We start from the raw sequence: 16,873 nt of genomic DNA, 5'->3' as shown, positions 1-16,873 counted from the left end.
ACACAATTAGCAATATTTTTTTATTGGACTATTAAGAAAAATAAACTCAAAATAATTATATAAAATATTAAAACATTCTTTGAATATCACATGAGAAAATTTTCTACCCACCTCCCAATGCAAAGAGATGAGAATGGTTGACAGTTATTTAAGGAAATTACTGCCTACACAGATGTGTCATTTAAAGAGCTGGACCATTCCATGCCAGGTTCTCTCCCTTCTGAATGTGATAGTGCATACCATGGTTCCTTGTTATTTAACCAAACACCTTGTGCAGCTTTTCTCCATGAAGTAACTCAATTTTCATATTAAAGTGAACTATGAATCCCTGATAATTTCATTATACAATTTTGGCAAGCTTTGATGGCTAAAAAGAAACCAAATTTCTGTTCAGGTATAGCTATACTAACCAGAAGCAGCCCACATTGCTTCCTCAATTTGGTTTGCATCTTCAGTGATATTATATAAAACAATTTCACACTCAAGCAAGTGACTTAAGAGTGCTTCTCGAGAAGAAACCTGAGGGAACAACAGTTAGATTCTCTCATTAGGGGAAAAATATTAAATAATTTTCAGGTTCAGTTTCTGGATAGAATGTGGTTTTCTAACACTAGGATGATGGAATTACTCATAAGATAGTTATCAAACTTTTATCTGTCAGATACAAGCAAGCTGATGAAAATTTGCGAGCATAAAAAAATATCTACTGCTTATCCAGGTATTTTAAACAACTATTCACCGGCAGAATGGAGAAGGCATAAAAAATTGTCCATTTTCTTGCAAGGTAGCATCCCGTAATTTTTATTAAGTGCAGATTGTCTGTATCACTCAACCAAATCCAGCAAACACTTTGGGCAAAGGCAGTGGTTAAAACTAAACACCGCCAGCCGTAATTTCCTGATTGAACAGTTCAGCTGCATAGACAACTGAATCAAAATTTTCAAGTTTTGGAAGAGAATCTTCAATAAGAAGAATAATAATCAGTTTATAACAAGTAGTTTGAGACAGAGGCAATTCTAGTTTCAGAAAACTAAATCAAGCAATAAGCAATCACATTCATAAGAGCAAGCCTCCTTTAGTTAATTAAGAGTTAATTAAACTCTGGACATACACATCTTTTTACAAAGATGGAGGTATTCAGACAATTAGCTGCTGTGATTTCAGAGAACAGTTAAGGGAATCACTAACTTTGATTCCAGCATCACTACTTTCAAAATGGTGATAAAAGACAAAAAGAAGATGAGAGATACTTGAAGTGTAAGCTTTGAGAGAAAAAGAAAGACCTGTGGATCATCTAGATTTTTAAAAAAAGTTATGAAGAGGATATATCATCTATTGAAGAGGAAATATCATCTATTTTCTGAGTTCTTTCCTTTTACTATTTACTGTATCAGAACTAGAAGAGAGTAAGGCAGAGCGCATGCAGGAAGCAGAAGGAATAAAACAGATACATATACAGCTTCCAGCAGGAACAACAGACCATTTCATTAGTGCAGGTCATTTTACATTACCTGCGATATTTCTAATGTTGCCTAAAGGCAATCTGAAATCAGACTCATACTTACTGCATACGTTTCCTTTGCAAAACGTGGATTAGTACTCTCTGGTTTAGAAAGAGTACCCACTATTTCGTAGACTTCGTTCTTTGAGGCCCCGGGAACCTCATCTGAACCATTTTCATCTCCCTCCTCTTCTTCATCTGGGCTTACAAGGGTCGCCCCAACAAAACAGGTTGATAAATACTGCAATATACAAGACACGAAATTTGTATACGAATATCTGTTGAGCCCCACACAGCTTCTCGTGATCTCCAGAAGGCACCAGCACCGTCTGACCAGCCCTGCTCCTGTTGTTGATAATGCACTGAAACAGCTTCCCGTTGAAGGGAAAACCTTAGGCACTGCTCAGCCTCAGCTGGAATGTTTTGTCTCGGCTTGTGTCCTACGCCTCAAAGCCGGAGGTGCTCCCGCTCCGCACCCGGCTCCTCTCGGGAGGGGTTACCTCACGGGGAAGTTGGTTATTGCCCTCCACAGCGATCAGCTGCTATCTGAACGCTCACGACCGGCTTTATCCACACCTCCTCCTCTTAACCCTTTATTTTTACTCCTCATTTTTACTCTATCTTATCCCTTCAATTGCTCCGGCGCCTCTCCTTAGCAGCTATTTCAGCTGACCCTACTGCCCGCCCGGCCGAGCTCCCCGGGGACCAGCGGCGGCTTCCCGGCGGGCGGAGGTGCCTGAGGCAGAAAGAAGCCGCGGCCGGGAGCAGTTGCGGGTTCACTCCGCGATCACCTGGCCGATGCTGCGGCCGCAGTAAGAGTCGAGGTGATTGAGGAAGACGCGGCGGCTCCGCAGCGCCTCCGCCATGGCCGCAGCCCGGGACGCGGCCCGTTGCCGCGCGACCGGCGGCGGGCGCACCTCCCCCGGCCGCCGCTGGGGGTGCGCCCCGCGCAGCGCCGCCCCTGCACGGGCGCTCACGCGTTAGGCGCAGGCGCTGTGGGCACCCGGCCCGGGACACGCGGGGCGGCGGCGGCCCCTCAGTCTGGGGCTTTGCTCCGGACGGCACAAGACCCGTGTGGTGCTGCCGAGACAAAAATAGATTTTAATTAGGTTATCAGCCGTCCTTTCCGGCAGCAGACAGGCTCTGGGGCTGCTTAAGCGATTCGCGGATTAACAGCTACATCAGCAGCGCTTACTCGAGGCTCTGGACAATGGAAACAACTGGCAGCTGAAGGAAACCTGAAATTCTCCCTCCTCAGTACTGCACAGAAGTTCCCTCCATAGAGGCAGTAATACCCCAGGACAGGCATGGGTGAGCATTTTGGTCATCCTCAGTAACCACGAAGTGGTAGAACGACATTTTTAACACTGCAATACAATTTAAGAAATAGAAATTTTGTCTGTTAACGCCTACAAAATATGTTGCATATGTTTTGAAAATATGCTTATAATAACCACACAAAAATTTAAAGGCCTTTAAGACAAAAAAAATCCCAAACCAAACCCCATTTCTTTGGCATTTTTCCCACTTGGATTTCTAACACTCCTTTACAATCATATATCTTACCTTGCTTTTTCATTACAAAGTTTCAGCTGATACACATTTGCAGCCAGTTTTCCAAATATTTAACAGTTATTGAAGATTTTTCTAAGGGCATTATGACTTCAGTTGTTCACTCTCCACTTAGCAGTAGCTCCGCCCCCCATAAGAAAACTAGAACGCACTGGTCCATTTATTTAATTCTTGAGTCGTTGAAATTGGACAAGTAAATCAGTTGCAAGGAAAAATATTCAAATATAAATTGCTAAAGTACATTCTCCTCACAGAGGACTAACCACGTGCCACAGACCTGTGTGCAAAAGAGAGCCTATGAACGATTTTTGGAGCATGGAAGCATACCCTAGGGCAGTGGACTACTTTCAAAAATTTCAACCCAAATAGATAATAAGCACGAAATTAAGCTCTTGAAAACAGAAGCACTAATTACAGTTGTCATGGTTGCTCATTGCTGACCCAAAGCCATTACAAAAGATCTACTAGGCTTGTCTGATCAGTATGACTAACCCATAGCAGGTAGAAGTCAACATACCTCTACTGAAGTCACTGGAATCTGTGAGAACCAATAGATCCCTAAAGATGGCTCTAAAAATGCTACTGCATGTACTTGTCACAAAACCATAGAAGAATAATGGCAGGATTGTTTAAATAAAGACACACAAATACAGAATAATAGAATACAGAAAGTATGAATGTCACAGAATGTCATTTCAACTGTACAAGCATTTCTACCCAACTCTAAATTTTAAAAAGTCTACCATTCAGTACATACTTGAAAAGTTATAGCAGAACAACAGATTTATAAAGAGAGTTGTACCAGTTTTTAAGTAGAAAATACAAGTTATATCTTCCAGCTTGTATTAGTCTTAGCAAATTTCATACAGCCTTTGGTTTCAAACCAATACAATGCAATTAACATTACAGTGCTTACTTTAGTATTCACTAGGAGAGGACACTGTACAATTGAGGGAGAAGAACGTGAAAATTTGGAGTACCAAAGTACTGTATTATAGAAAGTAAAGGCTGAAGCAAAAATACTCTTGAGTATATCCTGTACATTATGTAAACACACATTCAAAATAGTAAACAGGCCTTCTAAGCCTCTCAACCAGTTGCAGTATATCATACATATATAGAGCATATATAACATCATTTTAGGAAATGTAATTCTGTGCTTAATCATTCGTGGTTCAGACAATACATTCATATATAAGCAGTTCCTCCCGTGTATTATTTGGACCTTGCTGGTTGCCATAGACAAGGACAGATCAATTGATGCTGAGCCTTGCTTTTAATTCAGATACTGCCACTATATAAGCAATGCTCAACTGTTGAAGAACCATCTTTCTAGCTACAAAGCTGACAACTTTCAGATTTATGTATAGCAAATCAAGGAGAAATTCTTTGCAGAAGTTTTCCAGTTATTTTTTTCATTAACTGGGTAGAGCAAATAGTTACTTTCTATTTTGAAAAAAGGCATGAAAATTATCAGCACACACACAAAGAAATACTACTTATATCTATAACATTCAGTCTCTATTCTTTTAGTTTTGAATACTAAAATTAGGAAAAGAGACCAAGGTTTTTGAACATGGTATGGAGCAACTTACGTGCTCATTTACAACAAAAAATAAAATTAAGAATTTTTTCCGCTATTTATCCAAGTGGCTTTTAACAATATTGTGATATATGCAAATCCATGGTAGCAAAATGTTATATAATATACTTGGTATAACATATAAACATTATTAATAATGTACTAGCATGAAGCAGACTAATGCAAGAAATGAAGCTTAAGATGTTTGCAAGGAAGATCTCAGTGCTTCATACAAAGAATTCCTTCTGGTACTAAATCTTCCTCTTATCTGGGTAAATCATGACTGACTTTCTTTCTTCAAAGCTTCCAGTCTTTGTAGTATTGCATTTCCAAACACCTCTCGATATGCAGGGCTGAGAGAGTCCAACAAGGAGTAGACAGTTTCATGATACGGAGTTTGCAGTCTGTCATCAGTCTGATCAAAATCATAAGCTACCACCTGCAACAAAGAATTGCATGGTTAAATTTCTGTAGTGATGATCACCTTGGCACATCTAGCACAACATTTAACTTCGCTAGTCAGTGTAGTACAGTAATGTAAGAACAAAAAATACTGGTTTTAAATTGTTGTCTCTGCTTTCTACTGTGGAGCTTACTGGTTATACAGTATTTAAGACAATTTCAAATACTGTTTGTCCAAAGTCAGAGTATTAGTAAAATACATCCTTTGCAAATAAGTCTCACATCTACATGCCTGTACAAAAATTACAAGTGGTGCAAAAAAATTAATTGTATAGATGTTGTATTATTGACTTCTTTGGGTATCTGAGAAACTCAAAGATTGACACACCTGTAACAAATTGCTGATTCTATCTTCACCATTTCATGTCTTAAATAAACTCCTGTTTTACTACTAACCTCCCTTCTTGCTTTGTTGGAAGTAACTAGCTAAAGTTCCCTCCTCTAGAAGAAAACATGTAGATCAGGCTTTCATAAAAGTACAAGAGGAATATGTATGGTTGTCAGTGAAGTATTTTTAGGCACCTTTTGAATATGGTCATTTTTCAAAACAAGAAGTTTAAGAAATAATAAACAAATTCATTTACCCTGAGTCCTGCTTCAGTGAGCTCCAGACAGTATCTGTTCCTTTCCCTGGTTTCCACATTGATATATGCCACATCCTCTGCACAGGGAAGAGTTTTTGACACAAACATGTTGCTGACAGCAAACAAAACATCATTTACAACAGCTTCGGCTTCTAGTCTCATATCTTTCACGTCCGTTCCTTCAAAGTCTCTATAATCAGAATCCTCTTCAAACCCTGCGTTACCAGGTAACTCCATAGGATTGCAATCAGTCTCCATTCTGCACATAGAAACATTTATTTTAGATTTATGATACCACTGCACTCAATATATATTAACACCATAAAATACAAGTTATATTTTAAACAGACATATTTAACACTGTCCAAAAAAAGGAGAAAACTATGAAATCCAGTAACTTGCATAACTTATGAAATGACAGTCTAGAGAGCTCAAGATATTCAGGAAAAGTGTTGAAGCAGATTACATGAACATTTAAAAGTGGTATCAGTATCAATGAAGCTAGTTTTTCTCAGGCAAGTTAACTCGCATTCTGTGGTGTAAGACTCTGTTACGATTCAGCGGTCATTAATTCTGTCCTTTGCCGATCCAGAATGCGGGAGGAAGACAAATCATGCCTGGAAAAAGTGAAATCAATAGCTGCAGAAAACAAAAAACCTACTGTTGATGAATTTATGGAAGACTTGGAAAAGTCTTTGAACTAAATGGATTATCAGAGATTTTAGAAATTAAAGCTGCTTGTTACAGTCACTAAAGAATAAAGCTCCTGTTCATCTTTCACGCACAAGTGCCGATACATTTCAGAAACAGAGGCTGCTGGTGTTTGCGAGCAACTGGTACCAAAACGGGACAGCCCCAGCGGGGCTATCACCGCGGCTCCGGCAGTGGCCCCGCGGGTACCAGTGTCGCCAGGAGGCCTCAGCTGACACCCGTGGAACCTGCCTGAGGCAGCAGGGAAAGCCCCTTTGGACGCCGCCCCGAGAGCTCTGGTAGCTGAGCAATGCTGGGCTCAGCCAATCGAAATGGGGGCTACTAATCAACATGCGGGAGATTCACTCCATGGGACCCACCGCTTCCTACCAATCCCCACCTTCGACCTAGAAACAAATTCCGAAGAAGCTAAAGGCAACAGAGGAGCTGGATACCCAGCTGCGCAGCCTCCCGCTCCCACGGACCGCACCCCCGCCGCGCTCCGGAGCGCACCCACCAGCGCCGGCGGGCAGCTGCGGCCCCGTCCCCGACCCTGCACGGCTCCGGACGCGCCCGCCGCGCCGCTCCGCCCCACTCTGCTCTGCTCGGCGAACAGGGCCCGCCCCGCTGCTTCCCGGGCCGCTCCCCGGAGAGGCGGCCCCGGCGCCACCGGCTGCGCGACGCCTTCCGGCCGTACCGCCCCCTCCCGCGGCCGCTTCCGCCCCCGCCTCCTCCGCTCGGCGACGCCACTTCCCGCACGTCACGCTGCCGGTGGTCGGCGGGGGGACGCCGGGAGGAAGGAGACGAGCAGCCGTGATCGGCCCGGCCGCCCTCGCCGGCGGGGCAGAGCTGACCCGGAGGGGCTGCCCGCCCGCCGGACCCCGGCCCCTTCCCCGCGCAGCGCAGCGCGGCTGCAGCGGCCCCTCCGCGCCCGCTGCCGCCGAGAAGATGGCGGCGGTGTCCGAGTGAGGATGGAGCTGCCTGTCAGCGCCTCTTCGCCCTAGGGCGGGCAGTGCCGCCCCGCCGGGGCGTGAGGGGCGGCGGCGGTGCCGCCCGGCAGCGGGGAGCCCCCGCTGTAGCCCGCGTCGAGGGGCGAGGCTTGGCCTGACGGTCCCCGCTCAGCTCCCTCGCGTCTCCGCCCGCCGCCCGGCCCCGGCCCCGTCCCGCCGCCCGGCCTTGCGGCCCCCGGCGTGCAGCCGCCATGCCGTGGCCTTTCTCGGAGTCCATCAAGAAGAGAGCCTGCAGGTACCTGCTGCAGAGGTACCTGGGCCATTTCTTGCAGGAGAAGCTCAGCCTGGAACAGCTCAGTCTGGATCTCTACCAGGGCACCGGATCCTTGACGCAGGTCCCTCTGGATAAGTGGGTAAGAGATGCTGGCGCTTGACCCCTTCGGCTCTTGCTGCGTTTGAGGGACCAGCTGTTTCTCTGTCCCCGGCTGCCATCCACTTTATTTTCGATACCCAGCCTATTTTGTGCAAAAGGTTATAGCCATAATTAACATTTCATCCAGGGAACTGTTGTCTGATATGCTAGCACTTTAAGAAAAAAAAATAAAAATCTTGGCATTTATTACAGATACGTTTTTCTAGCCACACTTGGATTGCATAATTTTTAACTATGAGAAAGGCAAGAAAAACTGAAAGAAGGCAATAACTGCTGATATTTCAGGGAGAGCGAGCTAGTGTAGCCCAAACTGCTAGAAATCTCTGTAGTTAATGAGGAATGTATTTACTGACTACTTGAGATGGTGAAAACAAAGTAATCTCTGTGGTATCTATGCTTTGTCTTTGTCTTGGAGACATTTTGGTTCTTAGTGTTATGGTGGGTTTAGTCTGTGTAGATCTCTAAAGATTGTCCCCTCGTCTTGTAGTGGTCAAAGTACCTGTTGACAGAAAGAAGGTTGATTTTAGCTGGAGTTTGCTCAGCAGGTGGCCGGTCACACTCCAGTCCTGGCATGTATGTTTTTTCATATGTATGTGTCTATACGCAGGTATGTATATTTCCAGGCTACTGTAGAGACAGGCCTTTGGATTACTGGGTTTGTAATTTTCTGTAAAGGTTCTTGGTTTAATTGCCAATGTTACTGAATTCTGACCTGTCAGTCAAGTCATGAGAAGACTTAAGCACTGTAGTGTATCAGTCACTGACATCCAGGGTAGCATAGATAATGAGCTAGGTCCTTTGCTTTAATGTTTTCCAAACCACATTTTAACTAGAGTATGTACTGGTATTAGGCCACACAGGGTATATTTTAAAATACTTGTGAATATATGATGTTTTCAGGTAATGCTTTTTAATGTTGTTTGTGTGAAAATATGTTTGAAAGGGGTAGAGGACAGACGCTTGCAGAAATGCTCAATGTTACCAGTGTTTGAGTGTGGACTTTTTTTGTTGTTTGCTTGTTTGTTTCCTTCTTTTCTTTTCTGGCTGTGTCTGCAGCTTGTTTTCTGTGACAGGCTTGCAGTGAGGCTGCCTCCCTTTAATTGATTTGTTATGCCCTCTAGTGGGTATCGAGCGCTCTTTACGAATCAAAGTGATATTTAAAATGTAAAATACTTAATAAGAAAACAGTTAAGGGCCAGTACTAAATGAAGTGTGCATAACATATATACAGTGATTAAATGAATATGCTGTAATGCTTAGGTGATCTTCCCCATTTGTGGATCAGCATTTTTCTGTTCAACTTGTAAACAATTACATGTTTGAGGTTCTCTGCACGTGACTCTCATGTATGACAGATTGCAAAAGCAGATGTCACGGAAGTACTACAACTCTTTTTTTTCCCCCTAGTCATTGTAACCTTGTTCTCAGTGAATCACCAGGATGACTGCATTTTTACATGGTATCCATTTTTGCAGATATTTATGTTCATATCAGCACTGTAGATACTCTAGCCAATATTGTATTTGTTTATAGATTGTAGAGATACGTAGGAATTCCTGGGGCTGTTAATGTAATGCCTTTGCCTTTTGGGGCCAGGGCTCTAAAGAAGAATCAAAATGTAATGCATAATGTTTGGTTGAATTTTAGTATGCATTAAATACTACTGTTGTGGACTGTTGGTCAATAATATGAAAACAAGTCCTGATATGAAGGCTCTGCTTCAGTTTTAAAATTACACTTGGAATGCTCTAATTACTTCCTTCTAGGAATAGCTGGCCTATTTATGAAGCAATTTAGCTCAAGAGTGCTTCAGTTTTTCTGCTTTTAGATAGAAAATTTCTATTTTAAAATAATAAGCAGTGTACTAAAATACACTTTTTTTTATCACCATGCACATGGGTAGCAAAAAGACATACGATTCAGATTTATTCAAACTATGGTAGCTAGCTTACTTCCTGCTAAAGCAAATTACTTTGTAAATTCGTTCAAGTAATTTAAATGAACCTGTGGTATTTTAAAATGCAGTTTTCATCTCTAATAATTATTTTTGCCTTCTTGTGTTATTGCCACATGTATAGTTCTTGAATATAAGTTCAAATATGTTAGAGCTTTTCTATTTATTTTATAAAATTTTAATGTCACTGAATTATAGTTGATTATATGATTCCTAAATAAATTCCCAATAGGACTGTTCAGGTTCTGTTTCTTGAAAGCTGGTGTCTTTTTTTGCTGCTTGAGTGGACTTTGGAACAGAAACTAGAAAAGCTGAACATGCAAGGCAAACAGAATTCTAAAAGCAAGGTTATTAAGAGCATTAAGGAGAGTAACAAGGTAATATGATGGGAAAGTTGCACCTGGAGATATAAGAATTAAAAATGTAATTTTCTGTCATCTTATGTTCTTTATTTTTAGATTGTTCTGTGTAATTGGAATATCATTTTAAATACAATTAAAATGGAAAACAACTTTTAAATCCTTATTTTTTGTCAAAACTTCTGATGTTGAATTTATGCATTTTCTCAGGTAAAATCAGTGGCCTTGTTCAAAACTCAGGAAGGTCAAAACCACACTTTTTCTTGCCAGTTAAAAATTATGTCCTATTATTACAACCAGTCTTTAGTAGGGCCTTGTTTACAATGCAAAGTTGCACACGCTGAATTTGATATGTGATAAGATTGGGATTTGTTTCATTAAAGCAGCTTAAGTACTTCTTGTCTGAGAACTTAAGTTTTAACTACATTTTAAATTCAAAGCACAGGCAGGAACTCGCTTTTTTATTAGCCTAAGCGTGGAGAATATATTTCATGTGTATGGAGGTAATGAACTCTATATAGAGCAACAAGAGTCTTCTGAGGATTAAAGAAAACTTGAAAATCCTAAATTACTACATTAGAGCTGGTATGATATTTTGGGCAACTTGATGGTAGCAGCGTTTATAATGCCACTATAAAGATAGGATTTAGAAATGGCAAGTATGGTACACAACAATAGAGGATTGTTTGGGTCCATGGTTCCACTGTCACAGACAAATAAATAATGAACTTTACATTGAAATTAGATGCTATGATATACTCATGTCATAGAAACTAGGTACTTTTGTACTTTTTCTGTCAGCCTGTTTTCAGTTTTCTTCAAGTACTGCCAGAGAAAGACTAGATTTTGTTAGTATTCTGGTATTTACAAGAGTAAGTTAGCAGACTTTTTTTTCTTGTATAATGCAAAAGTACAGATTATATAGCCACCACAGAGCAATTCTGAAAGCTAGGCAGTGTGTAACTGCAATGGAATTGAAACACTTGAGAGTGTCTGGTGTTTTTTTTGTCTGAGCAGAATTAATTTTCTAGTAGCATCAAAGTGTTTTATTTGTTAGATGTAAAATTATGGATGTGATTTTAAAAAACTTTGTAATTTTTAAATTTTATTTTATTGTTTTCTAGTGTCTTAATGAGATCCTGGAGTCTGCTGATGCCCCTCTGGAAGTCACAGATGGATTTATCCAATCAATTTCTTTATCTGTCCCTTGGGGGTCATTGCTGCAGGATAACTGTGCATTAGAAGTGAAAGGATTAGAGATGGTCTTCAGGCCAAGACCAAGGCTTGGTAGGCTTATTTTTTTCCTTTTAGAAAAGGATATTTACAGGTTTTCATTGTCAAAAGTCTTGCTTTAGTCAATTCTTATCCTTATTTAAAATGTCATTTAGCTTCCATATGTTAATGATTGAGAATTAATAAAAAAAGAAACTGTCAGATGTTTGTCAGTTGGTCATCGACTCAGTTGTTGCTCTGTTAAGTAACTTGAAATGGTTATGATGTTTCTACTGTTGTATGTCTTCCAAGCTGTTTCAGACCTATAGAAATGGAAGTGTGGGAAGGAGTTTTTGCAGATTTTCGGTGTTGTTTGTGCAGTGCTGTGAGGCAGTGTTAGTAGCTGGCTGTTGGATGGCAGCAGGACAACACCATGGTGTAAGACTGGGGGGAGGGTTATGGGAGGTTCTGGTTTTCTTTGTCTAATTTAGGCTAAAAGATGCATCTCCTTGTATCTTGAGAACAACAAATGCAATTTAATTGCTACTGCAGTGTGAAATAATGACTTTTAAGTACTCTAAATACATACTTACTTTGATTGGAATGCTGAGGGGATTGTCTGAGTTCTAGCCTGTCTGTGTCCAGATACTTATTACTGATCTAGTTTAGATTGTCCTGGTGATAAATTTTTACTGATCATCAAACTCCCATAAATTCAGTGGAACACATAGTGCATTTTTGGTTGTGAAAATTTTTTGAATGTCTGAAGACTTTTAATATGGTTTACTTCTTACAGTGTAGAGAAGGTGGAAGAAAACATTTTTTTAAACATAAACAGAGGAAAAAAAAATGCATAAAACCTATGTCTCATCTTTTGTGAGTTACCTTAAATGACTTGCTTGCTTACATGTACTCTGCATTTCATTCTTAGTTGTTTAACTGAAATTAAGTTTTGAGCTGTATTACTTTCTGGTAGAAGATTATTGCTTTGAAGAAATGGTAGTATTAGGAAGAAACTTTCATTTCTTCACCTGTATCCAATTAGTTCTCTTTGATGTACAGTGCTTTTTAATAGATCAAATAGTGTAGAAAAAACCCCATGGGGCTGGTTTTATCACACATCTATAGCCATGTGGATGTTTCCAGACCTGAAAGCTTAACTGAAATGTTTTGCCCGTTTAACACATTTATATTTGAGCTAGTTTTATTTTTGTCTGCCTGTATTAGAGTGTGATAGTTGAATTTGGTTAACATTTCTAATCCATAGTTTTATTTGCTCACAATGGCCTTGACATTAGCTGGTAGGAGTGCATTGTCAATTAAGTTAATCTGGCTGATGAAAAACTTGTTCAGCTTAATACCTGCTGTCCTCTTGGATTTTATTATGTTTCACTTACTATGTCAGGTCTGTGTTAGACATTTAAAACATGTTTTAATATGCTAAGATAACATTTTAAACTTTGCATAGTGTTTCTCCATGCGGGATATGTTTCAAGAGGAGTAAGAAACTTTGAAATAATTCTTAAAAATTTAACTTGCTTCATTTTGCCACATATGCCTGCAAAAACATGCCAATACAGTAAAAGAACTCCAGAAATTATTTAATTGCTTAAATTACTTAAACCACCACTGCAAATTGCTTACACTGTTGATTACTTGATTTAATCTTGTTTATACTAAGTTTTCAAATACCAGAATCTTACCAGTGCAGTCTAAATAGATTACATTAATTTTAAAGTAGTAAAGTCTATAATGAGAGATTATAACTAAATTTGTTTTTAAGTATAATTCTTACTAAGCTGTTGAAACTCTGGATGTGCCAAATGTATTGCGCTGTTTTCTCTTTATAGTTTCATAAAGTTCATGTTTAATTTATTAAGACTTATTTTATTCCACAGCGTCTGGTTCTGAGCCTATGTATTGGTCAAGTTTTATGACCAGTAGCATGCAGCTTGCAAAAGAGTGTCTTAGCCAAAAATTGACAGATGAACAAGGAGAAGGGTCCCAGCCTTTTGAAGGACTTGAGAAGTTTGCAGAAACTATTGAAACAGGTATGAATCAATTATTGACATCTGAATTAACATCTGAGATTTAATTGCTTTATGTTGTGTCTCAGTTTTACAAAATGGCATCTCAACTGCCTTAACTTATCTGACTAATTTTTGCTTGTTAACATAGCTTGTAAAATCTAGAGAGAAATTCAGGACGTGATCTTGATTTTGAAGTGGGGAAAAAAGCCCCATTTACTTCCTAAAATATTTGTGTACTTCCCTTAGTGGACACATTGAACTCTGTTTCAGAGCAAGTTGGTGTTTGTTTTCACCATATTAAATCCAGCTAAATCTGTCCTGAGAGATTGCTGTCATGTTTTCATTTTGGAGATGGCTGTTTTAGTGATGCTGTTGAAGGAGAAATGGAGAAATGTTTTTTCAGCTGTGTTTATGCAAAGCTGACCTGTTATTTTGTATGGATCTCCATAATCACACCATGTTGATAGAAGTAATTTAGAAACTGTTTTTTGTTGGAGGTAGTTTCTGTAAGTGGACGGAACTAAGGGCTTATGACTCTATTCTGTGGTGGAGAACCTAGTGCAGAAATGTCTGAGCTAAGGGAAATGTTTGAAGTTCCATCTAGAGGTGGAATTACTCAGTCCAGACAGTCTGCTTATGCAGCAATGCTTAATAGTTCAGACATGGTGTACAGTGAAGGTGTTATTTTCCTTGAGGATCATCCACACTGAGCTACAGGAGAACTTGGCTTGAACTGTCACTTGCTCAAATGTCTGAACCTTAGACAGCAGTTGTATGCTATGGATATACATACTGGTCATTTAATACGAGTTTATATTGTCTCTTGAAGTCATGTTACCTTATTAAACTCAAGTGATAATTTCCCCTGAAATAAACATTGAGAGCTTAAAATGAAAGACCCTTTAATATGGTTACAAAAGTAACCATATTTATATTTAGTAACTTGACTTAATAGTCTACACTGTATTTTTTGTTTTCTCTTTTAAGTTCTAAGAAGAGTGAAAGTTACCTTTTTAGATACTGTGTTACGAATAGAACACGTGCCGGAAAACTCTAAAAGTGGAACTGCACTTGAAATCAGAGTTGAAAGGTAATTTTTTTTTTTTTTTAAATCTGTGGATTTTTTTTTCTAAGACACTTTTTGTCATTTCCTGTAAAATACATTTTACTTGCACAGACGTGTTCTTAGTATATAGTTAGACACTTTAGAGCATCTCTTTTATAATGCTAGTGAGCACTATCTTCACTCAGATTCCACATAGCATATTTATGTTAAAATTATGTAACCATCAAATTGGAAGAGAGAGTTCTGATTTTTCCCAATATACATTATCATCAACTTCTACAGTTAATGAGTAACATTTCTCAGACATTTAACAGTCAGTGTATATTGTTGACCATGTGTGCAATTAGAAAAGGGAACTGACCCTTTTGAGTAAGACACTTTAAATCTTTTTAGAAAAGAAGGTACAGTCCCAAAAAAAATCCAAAACCCTGAAAGAATTTAGGTTCTGTATGAGCTTTCAGAAGAGCCCATGTGAATTCTGTAATTACATTGAACATGAATACTGTACATGTTCTTAATGTAGATTTTCAACCTATGGGAGAGTGTAATCCTACTTTCTTGCAAAGTTTTGAGATCAGCATCAAATAAAACTGATGCTTACTGAGAATTGCTAATAAAGTATTTTTTTCCTAAACATTGATAAGCTTCAGGTTATTGTGTTCTCTGGGATGTGTTCACACTGGATGCATGTATTGGTTTTCTGGTGGTGTCCCATAGAAAAATTAAGATGTCCATCCATTCACAGAGAGTGGTGGGTTTTCATTTCATGACAGTGAACAGCACTGCCAAAGTGAGGCGAGAGGAGAGAGACCGTGTACAAACTTAAAGCCTAAAAGGCACAAGAGAAGTACCAATTTTCATGCACCCACTGTCTTTATTTCCTTTCTTTTGCCTCCCAGAACTATGTACTGTGATGAAACTGCAGATGAGTGCTCTGGAATTAATGTACATCAGCCCACAGCTTTTGCTCGCAAATTACTGCAGCTCTCAGGTGTCTCTTTCTTCTGGGATGAGTTTCCTGCATCGGCAAAGTCCTCCCCAGTGTGTTCAGCTACACAGCTGGTAAAAATAAATACATTTTATAAGGATGTTAATTGATGAAAGAATATACTATTACACTAATAGTTTAATTCTGAAGGTTAGAGGGGTTGAACTTGTACTTAAATCTGTGTTTGGGAAGTTTTATAATTAGTTCCTGTTGGTTTTGAGGAGAGGCAAGGAAATGGACTTTAGGACTGAGTAGAAATTAGGATGTATTGTACTGGAATCTGGTTGCAACTTTAAGAACTAGAAATTTAAGAACCATGCAATTCACTATTCTCTGGGAGCTTGCTCTTCTTTTTTCAAAGGCCTAATGCTTCATATTCATATTCTATGTGCCTTGTTTTTTCAGTTATCAATACACGTTTTTAATACCTTAGTCAAATTTATAGTTTCTAAAGTGATTATTTGTGTGATAGGCTTATTCGAAATGCTTGTGTTTTGCATTTTTTTCCTAAGAAATGGGATACATTCTTATTCCTTTTTTCTGTAACTTTTTAAGGCAACTGAACCAAAGCTTTCACCTAGCTGGAATCCAAAAATCATTTATGAACCACATCCACAATTAACAAGAAATTTGCCAGAAGTTACTCCTTCTGACCCTGTACAGATCTGTAAGCTGATTGGTAGAATGGCATTAAGCCTAACGTTAAAGCAAAATGAAGTACTTCTTGGAGCTAAGGTTAGTCATGCTTTCCTGGTCTTTAACTAAATGAATAGTTCTGTAGAATTTTTTTTTCTAGTACATATGAAAAAGGCGTAATAGTCTCAGGGGAACAGAATTGCCATAGTTTTCATGTTGATTCTTTCCATTCTAACCCAATAAATATGTGAAAAAAGATAACTTTATGGTAGCCAGATAAGTCAGGGCACATTGAAATCTGTTAAGTGAGAATTCCTGTATGAGGAGAGACTGAATTAAGTGTTCAAAAAACAAGTAGATACGGTAGTGAGTATATAAGTAAAGCTGTGTAATATATTCCCCTTCTCTCAAGTTTTTAAATTGGCTGTTGATCTGTTTTATATAGTGTATAATATTTTATAGAAAGCATGAAGTTTCTACTGTAGTAGAGAAGGTTTTTTTTTCCTGTCCAGCAGTTTCTAGTCAATCTTTATTTGTTCTTGTTATTCAGTTAGGAAGAGTCCTTGAAAAGAAAAATAACATTTTCCTTGGTGTGAAATAGAGAAATGCTGCCAATTAAAAAAGTACATATATATATATACACACACATATATGTATATATACACGTATACATACACAAAACGGAAGACCTTTATAGTTTAAGGTCTATTTCAAAAGGTGCTTACTTGAATATCTCATAATTAATAAGTAAAACTAACTTTATTTTTGATTACTTTGGGAATTATTAAAGAAAAATATTAGCAGATTAATGGAATTCTTGATTTTTTTTCTGTCATGAGATTGTGTATTTATTT

General features: G+C 39.1%; 3 protein-coding genes across 11 annotated transcripts in view; 1 reads left to right on the top strand and 2 right to left on the bottom strand.

Moving 5' to 3' along the window:
* The window catches only part of AK7 (adenylate kinase 7), a 28,431-nt gene extending 26,064 nt beyond the window's left edge, over window positions 1-2,367 (bottom strand). Inside the window, exons 1-3 of the mRNA XM_058848985.1 lie at window positions 2,293-2,367; window positions 1,566-1,742; window positions 411-519 (exon numbers count right to left, since the gene is read on the bottom strand). Of these exons, the coding sequence (XP_058704968.1) occupies window positions 411-519; window positions 1,566-1,742; window positions 2,293-2,367 (361 nt within the window). The remainder of the gene's footprint in view (window positions 1-410; window positions 520-1,565; window positions 1,743-2,292) is intronic.
* Window positions 2,368-3,218: 851 nt separating this feature from the next.
* GSKIP (GSK3B interacting protein) lies at window positions 3,219-7,102 on the bottom strand. 3 transcript variants are annotated; one of them, XM_058829925.1, is made up of 3 exons: window positions 6,905-7,102; window positions 5,702-5,960; window positions 3,219-5,094 (listed from the first exon to the last, which is right to left on the bottom strand). In XM_058829925.1, exons 2-3 carry the CDS (start codon window positions 5,957-5,959, stop codon window positions 4,933-4,935), a joined length of 420 nt encoding a protein of 139 aa, XP_058685908.1. In that variant the 5' UTR covers window position 5,960; window positions 6,905-7,102; the 3' UTR covers window positions 3,219-4,932. The 3 variants fall into 3 exon arrangements, with proteins under 3 accessions (XP_058685908.1, XP_058685907.1, XP_058685906.1); XM_058829924.1 differs by having other exon boundaries at window positions 6,909-7,041; XM_058829923.1 differs by lacking the exon at window positions 6,905-7,102 and adding an exon at window positions 6,792-6,866.
* A 258-nt stretch (window positions 7,103-7,360) lies between these two features.
* ATG2B (autophagy related 2B) overlaps window positions 7,361-16,873 on the top strand; it is a 53,274-nt gene continuing 43,761 nt past the window's right edge. For all 7 annotated transcript variants that reach the window (XR_009276632.1, XR_009276631.1, XR_009276630.1 and 4 more), the window contains exons 1-6: window positions 7,361-7,754; window positions 11,212-11,374; window positions 13,198-13,350; window positions 14,317-14,419; window positions 15,295-15,457; window positions 15,939-16,118. Coding sequence is in view for 3 of the 7 variants with exons in the window: in XM_058829922.1 (XP_058685905.1) it covers window positions 7,593-7,754; window positions 11,212-11,374; window positions 13,198-13,350; window positions 14,317-14,419; window positions 15,295-15,457; window positions 15,939-16,118 (924 nt within the window). In the remaining 4 variants the exon portion in view is untranslated. The remainder of the gene's footprint in view (window positions 7,755-11,211; window positions 11,375-13,197; window positions 13,351-14,316; window positions 14,420-15,294; window positions 15,458-15,938; window positions 16,119-16,873) is intronic.

The sequence above is a fragment of the Poecile atricapillus genome, chromosome 1 (genome assembly GCF_030490865.1).
Source record: "Poecile atricapillus isolate bPoeAtr1 chromosome 1, bPoeAtr1.hap1, whole genome shotgun sequence".
Classification (NCBI taxonomy): domain Eukaryota; kingdom Metazoa; phylum Chordata; class Aves; order Passeriformes; family Paridae; genus Poecile; species Poecile atricapillus.
This window is presented reverse-complemented; position numbering and strand designations above follow the sequence as displayed.